General features: G+C 43.1%; 1 protein-coding gene across 1 annotated transcript in view; it reads right to left on the bottom strand.

Annotated features, from left to right (window-relative positions):
- MGAT4B (alpha-1,3-mannosyl-glycoprotein 4-beta-N-acetylglucosaminyltransferase B) overlaps window positions 1-20,265 on the bottom strand; it is a 1,462,166-nt gene that overhangs the window by 447,069 nt on the left and 994,832 nt on the right. Inside the window, exon 8 of the mRNA XM_078653536.1 lies at window positions 13,126-13,240. Within this exon, the coding sequence (XP_078509662.1) occupies window positions 13,126-13,240 (115 nt within the window). The remainder of the gene's footprint in view (window positions 1-13,125; window positions 13,241-20,265) is intronic.

Here is a 20,265-nt window from a genome sequence, read left to right on the forward strand (position 1 = left end):
CAATTGAAGCTGGAAGGCACACCATAGGCTGAACAGTGGTATGTTGTTGAGTTGTCTCTTGAATTGTAATCTCTTCAAAATCTTCATAGTCCGAACTCTCATGAACTTTGATGTTAAGATGAGAGGGACTTGATGCTATAGGAAACATGGCTTCAGGATCTTCTGTGTCTAGAAACTGCGTTGGCAGCAGCTGTTGGACCTTGCTGGGTGAGGTCATCTCTGGTGTCACTAAACATGATGACATTTTAAATTGTGTATAAGTATACTTCAATGAAGGAGAGCCCTTAGAGTGTAGGTCCGTTGACGCGGTGTCCGTCGACGGTGGAGCATCTACGAGTTGTGATGATTTGTCCGGCATTTTCATCATCGACTGCATTGTCGTCATCGATGTCCTCGTCGACGGCGACGATTTCTTCGTCGACGGCGGCGTTGACACTGTAGTAGTCGACGACGATGGCTTCGTCGACGGTCTCGTCGTCGACGGGCCCGTCGACTATTTCGTCGACGGTGTCCTCGCCGACGAGGTAGTCTTCGTCGACGGCGGTATCTTCGTCGACGACGGGATCTTCGACGAGGAATCCCTCGTCGACGATGGGATTTTCGTCGACGCTGGAAGCTTCGCCTTCGTCGACGATGAAGCAGGCGTCGACGGGAGCGCGGTCGGAAGCGACGTCGACGGTTTTTTGACAGGAATGACAGAAGGTATTGACCTACCCATCGTCGACGATGTTGTAGTAGTCGATGCCATGGAGAAAATAGACGCCGTGGATGTCGAGATGGAGACTGTTGACATCGTCACAGGCAGGCCAGAAGACACTATAGCAGGCTTCTTGAAGTCTGTCACCTGAAGGGATGGTTTCTGAGGCTTGACCTTAGGATGACTCTCCATGGACTTTGGCTTCTTGTGATGAGGCGCAACAGACTGATCTGGAGATGTCTGTAGAGGCCTTTTAGGAGAGGAGTGGAAACTCCTGAAGGAACACTCGCTCTCACCTGAGGAGACTAGATGCTCTTTGTCCTTCAGTCTCTGGAGCCACAGAAGCAGACGCCCTTCCCTGTCCTTCAATGTCTTGACCGGGAGAGTGCGACAAATCTTACATTCCTTGGCAGAATGCTGAGGATAGAGGCAATACAAGCAATCTTCATGCTTGTCCTCTATATGTAGCCTCATTTTACTACAAGAGGCACAGGGTCTAAACAGCCCTTTTTTAGGAGTAGCAGACATATTAACTACCAATACTCCCGTCCAATCTAAACTTGAAGAGTATATTAGGAAAATTCAAAGATAGAAGAAGAAACCTGAGCAGAGCTCAGAGGAGACTCCCGTAGCACGACGTGCGGTAGAAAATCTGAGGGACTAGGGCTCCTTCCAGGAAGGTGAGGAGGGTGATAGTGGCTGATTGGCTACTGGCCAAAGTTTGGTCCTTTTTACATAAGGACCTAGATAGGCTACTAATGTGAGGCCTCTGGCCTAGTACTAAGTATATGTCCAAGTGACATTACTATAATTATTTACCGGGGACTCCCACCCTGACGACGGGGAATGATTCAGGCATGTGAATCTATGAAAGATACCCATAATACTGGATAAAGAAAGAATTATTCCAGCAGTAATATTGGAAGCGGTAACTGTAATGCAGACCATGAAACGGACTGCATCAATGTGCTGTTTTGGAAACTCAATACAAATCTATGATAAACAAACAAGGATTCTCAAAATGCAAACTTTCTACTCCAAGGGGTTTGTCAGGAAGGGAACTAACAAAAGTCCGCTTTGCTATTACAGTAACATAAGAGACTGTAGGCTCTAACAAAGTATAATAATGATTTACCCTTAAAGGACCACTGGCATATGCTTTTCACAATAAAGAAATCAGACCTACTTCTTTTTCATAACGTCATGCTAAACAAATGAGACTTGGGGCCATATGTATGAAGCCAGTTTGCGATTGCAAACGCTGAAATTTGCAGAGTTTCAGCGTTCGCAAATTAGCAGTGTGCAATGTAGCACACAAAAACCCCCTCGCAAAATAAGGAATCACAAATTTTGCAATTCCTTACTTTGCGATTGCATTTAAGGAATGGCAATTTGCGATTCCTTAAATGCAATGTAAGAAGCACAAAAGAAAGTGCAATTTGGCCTTAAGGAATCGCAAATTACCACAAACTTCAAGTTGGTGGTAATTTGCGATTTCACTTAAAAATGCACTATTTTTATTTTTTAAAGTGCCATGTGGTGCAAATACATGCCCTTAGGGCATGTTTGTGTGCCATATGTGCACACATGCACATTTCAGGGGTGCAACAGGGTGTTCTTTTGACACCCTGCCACCATAGAAATTGCATTCTCAATTTACAATTCTCTAATTGCTAATCGCAAATTGAGAATGCATTCCCATTCATTCATATGGGCCTCTTAGCCCATAGGAATGAATTGGAAGGTATTCCTCATTTGCGATTCGCAAATAAGGAATACGTGGGATTCGCTAAATTGTTAGCAAATCCCACATACATTTTATTTTGAGATTCTCAAATTGCGATTTGCTGAAAATCGCAATTTGAGAATCGTAAAACAACATTTTGATACATATGGCCCATAGTGTTTCCAAATGAAGCTCTTAGACCTATAACATTTATTGTTGGCTCGCCACCATCACCAACTGAGGCCTACTGTATCGACCTTATGTTTTCTCGCAAATAAGTCGTCAAGTAAACAGTCACCAAAATGTAACATACAAATAAAATGACAGCTAGCAAAAACACAACCCCTCTTAAGAAATGTTAGAAATGGGATTTTTGGCAGGCTAGGGCAGGTGCCAAAGCCAGGCAGAAACCACCACTCTAGTTAGGATAAGGGTGTTACACTACTAAAATAACCCCTGCTCACCCCCTTGGTAGCTTGGCACGCGCAGTCAGGCTTATCCTAAAGGCAGTGTGTAAAGCATTTGCACATAACAAACAGTAATACAGTATAAGCACTACAAAAGGACACCACACCAGTTTAGAAAAATGTCCAATATTTTTATAAACTTAAGACAAGACCAAAAACGATAAAAATCCTCAATACAGTATTTCAAAATCTTAAAGCAAATATGCTTTAAAAATAGTTCCTTGATGTCGATAGCTCCGTACGGGACTATCACGGCGTCGTGAGCAAACAAATCCAAACAGTTCTGGCTGACCAAGGCGTTGCAGGCCAGCTAAGGTGTCGGGAAGACCCGCAAACAGTACCTTTTAGAAATGCAGGGCGTTGATGACCTCTCGTTGAGCTTACGAAAACACGGCGACCGCAAGCGTCGGTTCCTGAGGTCGGTGCAGGAGTCGTCGGGGCCCTCGAAGTCACATGTGTTGCAGGTTGATCTCTCTGATGGAGTCAGGAGCGCTGGCATCGGCAGGCGTCGTATGCTGCGGTGATAAGTGCAGCGGTGCGGCGTGCGGTGCCCTCAGGTCGCGGTGTGAGCAGCGGCTCAGTGGCAGCATCAGATGGCGTCGTCGGTGAGACCAGGGTTGCAGTGCGAGATGAAGGCAGTGCTTGTAACGGTGTTGGCAGGCCACGGTGCAAGCAGCAGCGTCGTCGTTGCTGAAGCGCAATCGTCGGCTGACGAACTGGAGTCGATGGCGCCGGCAGGCCAATGCTGCGATGCGTGATGAGGGCGGTGAGTCGTGTAACTTTACGAGCGCTGCCCTCGAACCACGGTGCAAGCAGCGGCATTGATTTCGGTGGGGGGCGGCGCCCTCTGGGAGGCCAATATAAATGCAATTACAATACAAGGCGTCGTCGTGAAGCGAGGCAGTGCAGAGTACGGTGTCGACAGGTCGCGGTGCGAGCAGCGGCTTGGTGGCGGCGTCAAGAGGCATCATCGTGAGACCAGGGTTGTGGTGCGGAATTGCGGTGGTGCCCTCTGCAGTGCCAAGGTGTCGCCCTGAAGCGAGGCGGAGTGCGGTACCCACAGGTCGTGGTGCGAACAGCGGCTCGGTGCTGGCGTCAGCAGGCGGCATCGGTGAGACCCGGGTCGTGGTGCTGTGTTGGGGCAGTGCACTCTACAGTGCCTTCAGGATATGGAGTAGGCAGCGGTGTCGTAGACGTCGTCGGGTTGCTTCTCTTCTGTTGTAGCACAAAACACACAGTCCCCAGGGTTGAGGGCAGAAGAGCTTGAAGTCTTTGCTGTTCCTGAGACTTCTTGAACAGGGGGGCAAGCTCTACCTCACGCCCTTGGAGAAACTCACAAAAGTAGATTGCAGAAAGTTCAGTCCAGTCCTTTCACTGCCCAAGACAGAAGCAGCCACTGTAGGCCAACACAGCAAAGCAGACAGCAGAGTGGTAGTCCCTCCTCACAGCTTCTCCTGCTCTTCTTGGCAGTCTTCTTGATCCAAAAGAGTTCTAAAGTTCAGGGGTCTGGGCCCCAGTATTTGTACCTAAAAATCTTTTGATCCTCTAGGCAGAGGGTGTCTGTGCCCAGCCAGAACCAGTTCTGACTTCTCTGGTGTGATTTCCTGGCAGGGGGAGGAGACAGCATTGTCAGAGGCAGACCAGGCCCTTTAGATGTGCAAGGTAATCTCCTTCCTCCCTCTTCCCCCATCGCAGCCCAGGTCTATTTAGGCCTTTCCTGACCTACCTAGACTATCGGGAGCCACCCATGCTTCCTAGCCATCTGTCGTCCAAAACCCAAACAGGCAATCCACATTCCAGCAGAGGCACACGGGATGACTGAGCAAGAAAATACCTACTTCCTAAAAGTGGTATTTTCAAACACAGAATGTAAAAATCACCTTTACTACAAGATGCATCGTTAGATTCTGAGTTCAGGCATACTAAATTTTATTTTCAAATCAGGTGTTTGTTAAGCGCGACTACTCACCCGTAAGGGTCTCAAGGCACTGGAGGTGTGAGGGGGTTTGCAGGTTCCAGTCCATCAAGAAGGGGGTCTGTCGAAGAGCCAGTGTTGGAGGTTTCTTGCTAAGATGGGGAGCGATGTTATCTGTCTGAGGTGGAACGTTAGGTTGTTCCAGGCACTGGCCGCACGGAAGGAGAAGGAGCGGCCTCCCGATCTGGTCTTTCTGGCGTGGGGGACCACGGCGTAGGAGAGCTGGGCTGATCGTAGGGTCCTTTGGGGTGCGTGGAATTTGAGTCGGCTGTTCAGGTATGCTGGTCCGATGTCGTAGAGGGGCTTGTGAGCGTGGGTTAGCATCTTGAAGGGGCCTCTAGCTTCGATGGGGAGACAGTGGAGTGTGCGCAGGTGCTGGGAGATGTGGCAGTGGCTTGGCAGGTTGAGGATCAGTCTTGCGGTGGTGTTTTGGTTGTTCTGTAGCTTGCGGGTGAAGTTTTTGTTTATTCCGGCATAGAGTGCGTTGCCGTAGTCAAGGCTGCTGGTGACCAGGGCATGAGTGACGGTCTTTCTGTGTTCGAGAGGGATCCATTTGAGGGTCTTACGTAGGAGGCGGAGGGTGTAGTAGCAGGCGGACGAGACGGAGTTGATCTGGCGGTACATTTTGAGCTCTGAGTCCAGGATGATTCCCAGGTTGCGTGCGTGGTCCATAGGGGTGGGCAGGCTTGCGGGGGCCACCAGGTATCGTTCCAGGCGTCTGTGTTTGGGCCCATGTTGAGTACTTCCATTTTGTTTGTGTTTAGTTGTAGGCAGCTGTTTTTCATCCATTTGGCGACGGCTTCCATGCCTTCTTGAAAGTTGTGTCAGGCGGTGTTGGGTTTGTTGGATAGGGAAAGGATGAGTTGGGTGTCGTCTGTGTATGACACAATGTTGAGACCGTAGGTTCTGACGATTGGGGCGAGCGGAGCCATGAAAACGTTTAAGAGCGTAGGGCTGAGCGAGGACCCCTGGGGGACTTCGCAGGTGGTAGGTGTAGGGTCTGAGAGGAAAGAGGGAAGTCTGACCCGCTGAGTTCTGCCGCAGAGGAAGGAGCGGATCCAGTTGAGGCCCTTGTCTTGGATCCCTGCATTGTGGAGTCTGCGTATTAGGGTGCGGTGAGAGACTGTGTCGAACGCCGCTGAGAGGTCGAGGAGGATGAGGGCTGCTGTTTGTCCTTTGTCCAGTAAGGTACGGATGTCGTCTGTTGCAGCAAGGAGGGCGGTTTCCGTACTGTGGTTTTTTCTGAAGCCGGATTGGGAAGAGTCAAGGATGTTGTGCTCTTCGATGGCGAGTTGGCTGTTGATGGCTTTCTCGATGACTTTCGCTGGGAACGGGAGCAGGAAGATGGGTCAGTAGTTTTTTAGGTCGGTGGGGTCCACCGAGGGTTTCTTCAGGAGGGGGTTGATCTTAGCGTGTTTCCAGTCGTCAGGGAACGAGGCGGTTGCCAGGGAGCGGTTGATGGTGTCGGCGGCTCTGTTGAAAATGTGGTGGGGGCCCCGGAGGGGATGGACTTCATCGTCTTCAGTGGTGAGGGCTGTCCAGTTGTCGATTGCTGGCTTCAGGGAGTCGGGGTGGTTGGTGAGGGTTCAGTGTGTTGATTGTCTTCGTCGAAGTTGTCGTAGATGCTCTGATTTTGTGGTGGAAAAAGGTGCTGAGTTTGTCGCAGAGGGAGGGATGTTGGTGGGCTCGCTGGTGGGTTGGGCTAACTCCTTGATGATGTTGAAGAGTTCTTTGCTGCTGTGTGCATGGGTGGAGATTCTGTCTTCAATCGCTTTTTTCCTCGTTTTACTGATGAGTTGGTGGTGGGCATTGGAGGCAGCTCTGAAGTTGTTGTGGGCTTCTGTGGATTTGGTGTTCCTCCAGGCCTTTTTGAGGCGGCGGTAAGTGCGTCTGGACTCTCGAAGTGCGGTGGTGAACCATCTAGCTTTCTTGGCGTGGGTGTTGTTTTTCTTGAAGGGGGCTTTGGAGTTGGCGCTGTCGGAGATCCATCTCTGCAGGGTTCGGGCTGTAGTGTTGGCATCGTCATTTTCCGCAATGGTTGGGGTGGAGTTGCTGAGTGAACAGGTTAAGTGGTCGTCGGTGATTCTGGTCCAGTTTCTTCGTGGGAGCAGGTGCTGGTGTCTGTGGATTGTGGGTGTTCTGAAGGTGAAGTGGACTCATCGATGGTGAGTCCATGAGAGTTCGGTGATGTGGCTCAAGGTGATTTGAGTTTCCTGTTGTGAAGAGGGGGTCGAGAGTGTGTCCTGCTGAGTGCGTGAGTTCGGTCACAATCTGGCAGAGTCCAATGTTGTGGAGGTTGTCCAGGAGGGATGTGGTGCTGGGGTCCACTTGGTTGTCGAGGTGGAAGTTGAGGTCTCCTAGTAGGGTGGAGTCGGTGGACGCGATGCCATGCGGGGAGATGATGTCCATGATGGAGTTTGCTAAAAGTCTTACATAATTCCCCGGGCCAGTTTTATCTATAAGATGTTATAAACAAACTTCTGTCCCTTGGGGAACAGGTAGCCTTGCAATAGTGAAAAATGAAATTGGTTGTAATTCACTATCAGGACATGCCACACACACCAGGGCATGTCCTACCTTTCACATTCACTGCACCCTGCCCACGGGGCTACCTGGGGCCTACCTTAGAGGTGCCTGACATGTACGAAAAGGGTAGGTTAGGGACTGGCAAGCGTGTGCACTGGCCAAGTTACCAACTGCACAAAGACTCTCCAATGGCCAGTCTGAGTTACCTTTTCAAGCCTACTCACGTGGGTGGCCTAATCAGTGCTGCAGGCGCACTGATAGCATTTGATTTACAGGTCCTGGCACACTCAGTGCACTTTACTAGGGACTAACAAGAAAATCAAATATCCAATCACGGAAACACCAATCCATAACACAATTTACAAAGAGAGCATATGCACTTTAGCACTGATCAGCAGTGGTAAAGTGCCCAGAGTCCTAAAACCAACAACAGCAGGTCAGGAAAAAATGGGAGGAAGAAGCAGAAAGGGCCATTTCCAACAAGAAGGAATAATGAGAATGATCACAGTGCAAAGAGAACATCTTCCAGCTAAATGTTTACATAAAGTTTATATTCACTTTAAGAAGAATTATTTAATTGCCAAGAAACCTTTTGTGTTTTTACAGCATGAACTGGCAAGTCTGCCTGTTCTCACAGTTTACCTCACATTCAATACCTATCATCTATGCACACCTGGATAAAGAAAACATTTATATCATTTTCATTGTTTTCCACTACAGTTTAACCTGATATTTACAGTCAACTAGTTCCAGAATACATTACACTATCCATTTTAATGTAAGGGCTATCACATCATCCCCTCAAAACATTTGAGCAGCATGTTTGCATCCTACCCTTTCACGATTTGAGGTCAATTTGTCATTATGCAAACGTCTTTTGCACACTCTGGACTGGGGCGGCTCCTCTGTTTGAGGGGAGGAGCGTCGCCCCACAAGTCAAAGAGCTGGAAAATAAAATGGTAATAAAGTTAATTTATTACCGTAATAAAGTTCATTTATTAACATTTTATTTTTCAGCAACCCGTCCCGAACTAAGTGTCAGGATGCGGCGGGGGCAGCGCTTCAGAGTGGCAGCAGCAGAGAGCTATGCGCTTTAAAATGCACATGTCTTTGGCCAGCCGTCTTGGGCCAGCCACGAAGATATGCGCAATTTAAAGTTTGCTAACCGTGCGTTCTTAGACAGCTGGTTTAGAGAAAGCGCAAGTCTCCAGTGCTGTAAGGAGAGCTGGGAAAGGCCGCTGTATCCAATCCTTGCGCTGCTTTCATGCTGTGAAAGCAGCCCTAGGATAGGATAATGCAGTTTCCTGCATCAGGAGCTTCTGTGAGGAGAGAAGACACCCCAGGGAGGAGGATGTTGCGCTGCAAGCTAGGGTAAGCTTATTTTAATTATTACTATTATTTTTTATGCCCCTACCCGCCCTAGCACCCTCGGTACAAGCCAGTCGCCACTGAATCTGGAAACAGAAGATAGGGACGTTTCCAATAGTTTTCTTGAACTACCTGGTAGTGGTGGAGATAAGGTATAAACACAACTGGATGTTTTCCAATTTACATTTCAGAAATTTGAAGAAGATGTGGAAAGAAATATTGTTTTGGAGAGGTATACATTCTTTAGAATGGCACACAGGAAAAATAAGAAAGTGGAAAATTATAGAGCTGTGTTAAGGGGCCTATTAAACACCCTTGCATTTTGTGCACTATGCCAGCTCCTGGCCAGTTGTTCAAGAGCACTAGCAATCCTCCCATTAATGAGTAACCTGTCGGCTTGCAAGACAGACTTGAAGGAAGCCACAGATATAGCTCTTGGATGCGATAGTAATCTGTGAAGCTGCCTGAAACAAAATGCTTGTGTACAACTGTCAATACAGTGTAATGGTAATCTACCATTAAAGACTTACTGGCTTTAACATGTTTTTCCCAATAAATAAATCAGGGCTACTGCCTTCTGAATAATTTTTCTTAATAAACAGATCAAGCCTACAGACATGATCCTTATCATCATAACCAACCCAGTCCTGCTGTTCTGAGCATTAACTCTACCACAACCTCTGCCAAATCAAAGTCTCTACTTATAGCTCTTTTTCTGTTCATCACAAGGTCAAAACAGCTGCACGGTCAATAGTAGGAGGATTCGCACTGACCAGAGGCAGTAAACACTATCTTTCTCACTCAACGCTAACCGTTAAGATTGGTTAGTGCGCTCTGAACCACAGGCAAGTGTATATGCTAAATGTCCACAAGAGCACATCTGATTTTAACAAGAAACACACAGAAGTCACAAGCTGATTATAAAACATATCGTTTCTGCTTTTAAATCTGGTAAATTTACACGGGAAAATAAGCTTACATTATGTGTAAAATGAATAACAGACAAATTAGTGGTATGGAATCAGCTGACCAAAGCAGGAAAAAAGGAGGGGAATATCAGTGTAGTTTTAGATGGGTTTAATTGAGATACCTTTGTTTTGAAGTGGGTTGCTAAATTTAATAACATTGGGTAAATGGACTGCGTAGGAAAGTAGGATCTGCTTTCATGGTTACCCCCACTTTTTGCCTGGTGTTATGCTGTTTCTGACAGTCTGACTGGGATCTGCTAATCAGGACCCCAGTCTCTGTACTTTTTCCGCTAAATTGGTCATGGTAAGTACTTCGGTACATCCCAGATTGGAAACTGCTGTAGCCTTATAAGTCCCTAATATATGGTACTGAGGTTCCCAGGGCATAGGGGTCGCCCATGTGCTGAAACATGTATTATGCCACCCATGGGAGACCACTCAAACTAACTACAGGCTTGCCATTGCAGCCTGTGTAAGCTGGTGCCAGCACCACTTACGACAGATATAGGTTTCCCTATATCTGAGGTTACTGCCCTTAAAACCCATAAGTCAACCCTAAAGTAGGCCTTTCAATTCTGAAGGCAGGGTGCTTGGTTCTTAGTATGAGGGTGCTGCTGCATAAGCAGGGCACCCCTATAACCTACAGAGTCCATTCTCCTGGGTTATAAGTGAATCAGCAATATAACATATAGAGGGGCCATGCGTCATTATGCGATGACCGTCTCTAAACTGGCTCTAACAAACCCTGTCATGTTTGGTATCAAAGTTCCCCCGGGAGGCCCTCAGTGCTCCCGGTGCCAGTCTTCCAGAACCAAACAGCATGCTAGGGCTGCTGCCTACCAGAGACATGTTTCTGCCCCCCTGCTGCTGAGCCAAGCTCGAGCACGGGAAGGCAGAACAAAAGATATCCTGTCACAAGGAGGTGTGACCACCTCCAAGACAGGGTTTAGTGTATTGGGGTAGGGTGGGGGCGCTTGCCAGGGCCACTGAGACTGCTTGCAGGGCACATTTAGTGCCCGCCTTGCATACTCCAGTTCAAACTAGTTCAGGGAGCCGTTGGCTCTCGTCTGGCACAAAACTGGACAAAGGACATGGGAGTATCCGCCCCACTGTCCAGCCACTCCTCTGTGAGGGAACCCTGAATCGTCCCAACCCCTTCCTTAGGGTAGTTAAGGGCTTACCTGTGGCTGGGTTCCTAGAAGCATTGTGGGACAAGATTCAGATCAAGATACCACTTCATCTTCGACCGTCTGGGGTCTTTGGACTTCGCTGGACTTAACTCTGTGCACCAAGGCTGCAACTGAAAAGGCCCCTGCTGCTCCTGGTCCCATCGCCCTGCTAGTCTCCCGCAACGTCCGTGCCTATGCTCCATACAGGAACCTTCATAGGTCTGTGGAAATCCAAGACATATGAAGGAATCTCCCTTGAAGTGAAAGTCAATTCCCTGCATCTGCAGGCACCGCACCCAAGTTAACCTGTCTGCTGCTCCTGGGCTTCTACGAATTCCGAAAGGCTCAGCAAAACAGGTGATGATTCTACAACTCCCTCGAGGCCTGCACTGTCTTCATACCAAGTTTGAAGCCAGTATCACTCATCGGGACCGCAGGAAGCAAACCCTGTGCACCGCATCAATGTGTCGTTGCACAGGCTTGTTGGCCTTCTCCCTCAAAGATCTTTGGGCTCCAAATAGCCCCCACCTCAAGCATCTCCTGTGAACAAGATCTCCATCCTCACCGTACTTGCACAGTTGTACTTCATCTTTGGTGAGCTGCACGAGTTCTCTTGTAACATGAAGACCTTCTTTGATTCCAAAGGGCTCCCCTGATTGCTCGGGGCCTACTCTGACTCACCTGATTGTGGTGAGTCACCTGGACCTTGCTGGTCCCAACACTGAACCTTTTTCACCCTCCACGTTGTTTGCAGTTGCCATGGTTTGCTGGTGCTTCCGATGGACACCGACCCCTAAACTCTCGACATCCAATGTGGGACTGCTCATCAACGGCTCCTGGTCTTCCTCAGAGTCCCCTGGTCCACACAGCTGCAGCTCCAAGTTCACAGTCAACTCTCCTGCAACACCCAAAATCGGTAGGCATTCATCTTCCCTGCCTCCTTGTCACTTTCAAGTGGCATAGACTCTGTCCCCTCTGCTTTCAGGTACTTCTAGACTTGAATCCACCTTTGGGTTCCATTGGACACTTTCACCTTCCCCAGCAGCGGCATCTTCCTGAAGTTCTCCATTGAGTTCGACAGCGGTTTCCGACACCACTTCACACCTATGCACCTGGCTTCCCTGGTGTAAGTATCCTGGTTCCTAGGGTATCCACGGGTGTGGTGGCTCTCCAACCTTCTGTCTTCCACAGGGTTTCTTTAAGGTCCACTGGGAAGGGTCTTTCTTTAAAACTGCAACTGCGACTTACCTATTGACTTGAATTGAGCCCGCAGTCGTGTTCCCAATCTGCACACGGCCTCCGTGGGGTTCCTGGTTACTTACCTTGGGTGGTTCCTTGGGTTTCCAGCACTTCTACGTCTTCTAGGTATAGTCTAGACTAGAGTCGTGGTTCGCATACCACTATTTTAGTATATGGTTTGGTCTCCCCCTGGCGACCACTGTGTATTTGTGCTACTTACCTGTTTTTATTGCAAAGTATTGTGTGCATTGTGTATATCTCAGGGTAGGAGATATTTGTATGCGTTAGTGAGTGTCTTATAATAAATACCTATTTTTATAAATATACTGTGTGGTTCTTTTTCACTTAGTCTATACCAATAAGAATATGTTCTGGTAAAAGAAGCTGAATTACCCTCCTTCTGGACTAAGGCAGAAGGCTGCCCTCCACAGCTACCACTTTGAGAGCTTGCTAAGGTTTTCGAAGATCTCTGTAATTACCATAAGGGTTGTCTGGATTAGTGAAGGGTGCCCACTTACATAAATGTGCACCATATACTAAGCCAGCCTCCTACAGGCAAACTCTCTTCTCTTGTAAATTGAGAATTTAATTTGCATTTGTAATCTAGAGTAATTCGAGTTATTTTTGCGTGGCTGGTGGTGTAGCTTGTTAAAGCATTCCATATGCAGAGGATATGTCCTTCGTCCAAACAACTTGGAGGCTGCTTTAATGATTTTTAGCACATAGTGTTTGCTCACTTTATGTGCACAGACATATTGATGGATAACGATAGCAGGACCAATTGCAGCCACAATGTCAAAATGCTATATCCACTGAATTTGGTAACCATGTCGTGTCACTGAAAAAAACCAGGATCTGTGTATGATCATGAGACACCCAAGTGACCTCAGAGCTTGATTTAATACATAATATATCATTATAATTTATGATATATCTATATACATATAGATATATATAACTAGATATCAAAAATTATAATTTTGAACTTACCAATGAATCCAAGCTGAGAAAATTCCAAAATCATCCACTCCTCTGATGGTTGCTGTAGAGCAAAGTTCTTCATTGTGCTCAGATAGTTGGGTTTGGCGACAATATCATCCTCCAACTGAAAAGAGAAAATGGAAATATCTCAATTAAAAAAAATTGAAAACATGGACGCATAAATGTATTTAAAGTTATGCAATGACAGTGAAAATAAATGTGACACCATAGCATTAAAGCAACTGCACTAATAAAAACTAATACAAACTCATCCATGCATTTATTATTAAAGTGCAAAGGCAAAATTCCAGTTCATTACCACATTGCAGCAAATCTGACATGAGAAACAAGTCTTACTGCCTCAAAGATTGCATGTAACAATTAATTTAAACAGGTAAACAACTGTCCTAATGGCCGTGAGGAAGCTGCAATGTGTTTTTTTACCAACTGCAAGAAATTAATCCCTTGCATCCAGGATTTGGTTGTGTGTCATTCTTTACTAAAAAAATAAGCACAAAAAACATGACAATAAACAATATATGAAGATGCCCAGAATGTAATGAACTATTTCTCCGAAAAAACAAAGCGTTACAGAGACGTTATAGTCCAAGAGGGCCCCACCCATTTATAAAATTATAATTCCCTGGGAAGTAGCGATCCCATTTTGGAAAACGGATGCATGTATTCGGATTATTTCATATGCACCTATGTCTTAAATTTGCCTGCATATTGCAAACACAGTATGGGTATTATAAACACAATTCAGAGCATCCCATGGATATCCACTTACATTATTGCCACCATTGATGTTGCTGCATTATAAACTTATATTGACCCTGATTTGGGGACTCGGGGCTTGCAGATATTTTTTTCTAGAGACATAACCTCTATTTCTATATTACTTTCCAATGATGCTACTGCATATTGCATTCATCCCTTGAAAACAACTTTTTCTTATTTGGTGAACAGTGGTATAGGAAACTCACTGGAACCGCAATCGGAAGTTGCTTTTCATCCAGTTACGCTGGAATCTTTATGGGTTTGCGGGAGGCGCAGAACATTTGGATGGAGACTAATGAGACCTGGACTAAGCACGTGTTGTTTTGGACACATTATATAGACGATTTATTCATCATTTGTGATGGGCTCCAGAAAATGCTCAATGATTTTCTAACTAGAATTGCTGACGACAACCTCAATTTAAAGTTCACACACAAAATACTTTTTTTCAGAAATGATGTTTCTTGATGGCCTGGTTGGGGTAGAAGACAACACAGACTAGCCTCTATAGGAAATGTACTGGAGGGAACAGCTTGTGACACGCACACAGTCATCATCCAGCAAGCTTAAGTGGAGCACACCATACGGAGAAATGTTGCAAGCAAAGCGCAAATGCAGCACACCAGACTCTTTTGAGGAAGAGCAGACTCGGATGACTGGGAGATTTATAACTTGGGGCTACCTTAAGAAGGCGATTAAGACCGCTTTTAGGAGACGCTCGAGCGCGCGATTCAAGATGGCCGCCGCTATGTGAGCTCCTTCGTTTTTCGCCCGTTTTTTTCCGACAAAAACGACAAATTTTTGTCAGGAAATTTCTGCAAAGATAGTCGCTGGCCTTATAAAGCTACCACTTACCTGCTGAGGAGTTTTAGTGTTTTCCTGTCGACGGTAGTGGTGCTGCCAGCTTCTTGGTTCCTGCTCCCTGCTTTCCAACAAGGTACTGCCTGGACTGTCTGTCAGGGGGGCGGAGACTGCTTCAGGAAAGGGCCTGGTTTGGGCCTAGCCACTCCCACAGCCCTGTTTAGCTGCTGCACCAGTGTTTTTCATTGAGGAATACTTCATTTTCTTTCTATTTTCCTTCTGACTTTCGCATATTAATTCTTTTTATTTCAAAATACGCCAATTTTACTCCTTATAACATGGAAAATAAAAATACTGCCAATAATAAAAGGAGACAGCAGGTTTCACCTCCTCCATTGAAATCAAAAGTGGTGGAGTCTTCTGAGCCTTCATTGTCTTTAATTCTAGAAGAAATCCAAGCACTTCGTGCTAATATGGAGACAATTGCGGCAGAAGTAAAGAATGTACGAAAGGAAATGGCTAGTTTATCTATGAAAATCTCTGATAACTATCAAGATACAGGATAATAAAGCCAAAATAGATGCTTTTACACCATTAATATCGAAAATAGCTCCTAAGAATACCCATCTTTTGGATATGGAAAATCGTCCGGCAATATAACCTTCGCATTTTTTATTTACCGGAAGAAGTTGAGGGGTCTAATTGCCGGTTATATTTGGAAACTTTGATTCCTGGTCTTTTAAATATTACATTTCCAGAGAAATTTGAGGTTGAAAAAGCTCACCGAATTCCCTCTCGTCGCAATCCTCAATATTCCAAGCCAAGACAAATGATATTTAAAGTATTTCGTCACCATCATTTGGTAATGATTAGGAAAGCTGCAAGAGAAATTCCCTCATTGATGGTCAATGGGCAAAAATCTTTATTCACCAAGACTTTGCCAAAGAAACTTCGACAATACGCAAGGAGTTTTCTGACCTCCGTCCACAGCTGCGAAGTTTGGGTTTCAAATATGGCCTTTTTGATCCATCCATGATGCGCATATGGAAAGACAACTTTTCAAAATCCTTTCATCGTCCAGAGGAGCTGAGACATTTTCTTGATCTTCAACTTCAGCAGTCAATGGATACCCATGACCCTACTACTTGAAGTGGATTTTTCCTGACAATTTTTACCCTATTCCTCAATTTTTTGGGCTCCAGCGGTTATTGGCCACGCTTGTAACGCGTGTGTGCATTTCACTTTTCATATTTATGTTTGCTGTTGTTTTGTTTGTTGTTTGTCAGTTACTCTGTCTTCTTCCCTCTCATTTATCTTTTCTATTTTCCAGAGCTACTCACACTTTCTTCTGTTTTCTTTCTCTCATTCTCCTCTTCTTCTCTTTTTCTTCCTTTTTCTTCCATTATGGCTGACATTAAAGTTATTTCGTTGAATGTTAAAGGTTTGCGACATCCAGTCAAACGTACTAAGATTTTGGATTATTTAGGCAGTTCTAAAGCCGATTTCTGTTTTCTACAAGAAACTCATGTTGATGATATAGTATTAGGTTATATGAAAAAAAAGTGGGTTGATGGTATCGTTTCTTCTCCAGCTATTGGTAAAAAAAAATGGTGTAGCGATACTAATTGCAAAGAAGTCGAATGTCAAATTCTGAATAAATTTACTGATGCAGATGGGAGATATTTAATTGTCAAAGTTAAAGTTTATGATTCTATTATTAATTTATTAAATGTTTATGGGCCCACTGCAGATGACCCTGCTTTTTGGTACAATCTTGCAACAGAGGTTCTAAAACTTGGAAATGTTCCCTTGATTATGGCTGGTGACTTTAAAGTGATTTCTGACCCTTTATTGGATAGGTTATCTCAAACAAAATTTCATCCCACTAAGGTTTATTTTGCTTTTAAAACGTTTCTTCAAACCACTAAGTCAGTCGATATTTGGCGTCTTCATTTCCCTACAGAAAAGAATTTTAGTTTCTTTTCTAACCCTCACAATTCTCATTCTAGACTTGATTATATTTTAGTTTCCAGACAACTCATTACCTCTATTAAAACTCCTATGATTGGAAATATTGATGTCTCAGATCATGCTATGATTTCTTGCATATTGAATCTTAACATACCTTTTCCTAAGCAATCTAGATGGAGAATGAATTCTGGTTTAGCATTAAATGAACGTAACAAACCAAAACTATTATCTGCCATTTCTGATTATTTTCAATTAAATCCTGCAGGTTCTACTTCTTTAGTTAATCGTTGGGATGCTTTTAAAGCTTATATTAGGGGTGTTACCATTTCTATCATGGCCCATGAAAACAAAACTTTTAATGCCAATATTAAACATTTAGAGAAACAAATAGCGAAATATGAACGACTTTTTATTACGTCCAATGATTCGAAATATAGAGACAAATTGCAAAAGTACGATATGAGTTTAATACTATTCTCAGTACAAGAGCGGGTGTCCAACTTACTAAAGCAAAGGCTAAATTCAGTTTTAATGCAAATAAATCTGGACGACTTTTAGCAAATTACCTCCGTATTAAAAAAGATAAATTCCAAATCACTTCTATTCACAATCCTACTGGTAAAATTGCCTTATCCCATAATGATATTGTTGCTGAATTTTTGGATTTTTACTCTAAATTATATGATAAACCTGATTTTAATGATGATTCTTTGGTAGATTCTTTCCTATCTTCATGTAATCTACCTAAAATTTCTCAAACAGATAAACTTGGATTAGATTTACCCATTACCAAGGACGAAATTCTCTCTGCTATTAAAGCCCTTAAACTAAACAAATCTCCAGGTCCTGATGGTTTACCAGCAGAGTTTTATAAAGAATTTCAATCCCAACTCTCGCCTTTTTTGCTTCAACTTTTTACGTTATTTGCTTCATCAGGAAGTACGTCTGGTTCTTTTACAGAAGCCTTAATTATTCTTCTTCCTAAACCAGACAAGGACCCTACTCGTGTTTCTAATTATCGTCCCATTTCTTTAATAAATCAAGATTGTAAATTGTATGCGAAAATTTTGGCCACACGTCTATCCCCTATATTAGATTCTATTATTCATCCTGATCAGTCAGGGTTTATGAAAAATAGATATTCAGCTAACAATACAAGAACTCTACTTCATGTTATTGAACAAAGTCGGACTCTAGATCAGCCCTCTGGTGTCATGGCCCTAGATGCTGAAAAAGCGTTTGACAAACTTCATTGGCAATTTTTATTCCATACTTTAACGTCTTTTAATTTTGGTGATTCTTTTATTCACATGATTTCAGCTTTATATTTTGCTCCTACGGCCCGCCTATTTATTAATGGTCAAGTTTCCAACCATTTCTCCCTTTATAGAGGTACACGTCAAGGATGTCCCCTTTTTTCATTGCTCTTTTTATTAGGTATTGAACCTTTTCTTGCCTCTATTAGAAAATGTGAAATGATCACAGGAATTAAGGTTAGAAATATTACTATAAAAACATTGGCTTATGCGGATGATGTGCTTTTGTTCATCAATGATCCAATTTCCTCTTTTCCTTTCTTGATGGACATAATTGCTAAATATTTAATGGTGTCTGGATATAAATTGAATACTAATAAAACAGAATTTTTCCCTTTAAATGTTTATTGTACTCATGATATGATTCCCATGCGACATCATTTGGCAGACAAATAAATTAAAATATCTTGACATTTTATTCTCTACATCTTTAAAATCAACCTTAAATGTTAATAGTGATTTTGTTCTAAATTATATTAAAGATAAAACATCTAAATGGTCTTCACTACATCTTTCATGGTGGGGAAGACTGGAATCCATTAAAATGAATGTTGCTCCTAAAATATTTTACACTCCTGCCATGATCTCCATTCAATTTCCGTTACAGTTTTATAAGGATATTGATAACTTCTTTCTAAATTTCTTTGTAATGGTAAGGCACCGCGTATTAGTTACAAAAAATTGAAAATGTCTAAATGTAATGCTGGTTTTGGTGTTCCAGATTGTCTTTCTTATCATAAAGCGTTTATTTTGAAACAAAGTGCTATTTGGTTTAATCATTCCTGTCTTTATAATCCTCCTACCTGGTTTCATATTGAAAAATCCATTATCAATCCTTTTCCATTTCCCACATTAGTAACAATGGCTAACAAATCTCAATTTTTTCATAAATCCCTTATCCTAAAGTCTACCAAAATGGTTTTCAATGATATCGATTCAATTTTTGAACATCCCATGTCTAATACTGTTGAATTATCTCTATGGTATAGCAATGTTATTAAATTGAATAAAAATGTTAGTTTTTGGTCTTCTTGGATTAAGGCTGGTATTTTTTATCTTAAAGATGTTTATTCCAACAATACTTTTCTTCCATTTCAATCGTTGCAAACAAAGTTTAGTTTACCAGATTCTGATCTTCCAAAGTATGTATATTTATGTAATTCAATTTTGGATTCCTTTTCCCAAGCTATACCATCTGCTATTCAAGCTGATTTATCTGTTTATATTAACTCTGTATCTTCAAATGTTCATGGTGTTTCTATTTTCTATAAAAAATTGTCCAATAATCTAGGCACTAATATAAATTTGATTGCATCGTTTTGGAACACTGAATTATCACTTTCATTATCTATTGATGTGTGGGAAACTATATGGCTTTCTAGTATTTCTGGATGGTTACCTGTTTCGCTTTTTCAGACTAATTCATATATTTTATTTAATTGCTTATGGTCTCCATCACGATTATTTCATGCTAAGCTTCTTCAATCTGATATATGTTGGCATTGCAATTTACACCCTGTATCCCTACAACATATGCTTTTTTCTTGTTCTTTATTATCCACATTTTGGATAGAAGTATGGGACATTATTAAGAAAATGTTTCATCTTCAAGAAGATATATCGTATAAATTATTAATTTGCAAGTCTGTAATGTTATCCCAAGATTTAAGTACTCTTGAATCTAAACTGTTTAATTTCTTGATTTCTGCTGCTTTAAAATCAATTACTTATTGTTGGAAAGATGTCTCAAAGTTATCAGCTCATGCATGGTGGTCCTGGGTTATTTTTACAAGAAGAGGTGCACAGTTATCCTTGTCTGGGGTTTGTCAAAATTCTATATCTTATCATCTATTTTGGTCTCCTATTGATATATATTTATCGAGTAAATATTTTACTTATTGTTCCCCCTTTTTATTGTTTATTAATCTATTATTATATATTCTGACATTGTATTGTAGCTCTATTATTGACTTTCATGCTTTCACTATTATAGTTTACCTCCTTCCCTTCCCTTTTTGCATTTTGTTTTGTTATAATTTATCAATTATTGTATCTTATATATTGATATTTTACAAGATTTTTGCAATGTTACATTTTTCTGTATGTCTTGCTTATTGTTTATTATGTTTCTGCTGATAAAAATTCAATAAAATATTTTGAACACAAAAAAAAAGACCGCTTTTAAGAGGGCGGCCAAAGAACCCAGAGAGAGTTTCCTGGAACCGAAATGTAAGAGAAAGGGATCTGACCAGGGCAGGCGCAGAACTACATATAAAAGTAA

This window comes from Lissotriton helveticus, chromosome 7, assembly GCF_964261635.1.
Source record: "Lissotriton helveticus chromosome 7, aLisHel1.1, whole genome shotgun sequence".
In the NCBI taxonomy this organism is placed as follows: Eukaryota; Metazoa; Chordata; class Amphibia; order Caudata; family Salamandridae; genus Lissotriton; species Lissotriton helveticus.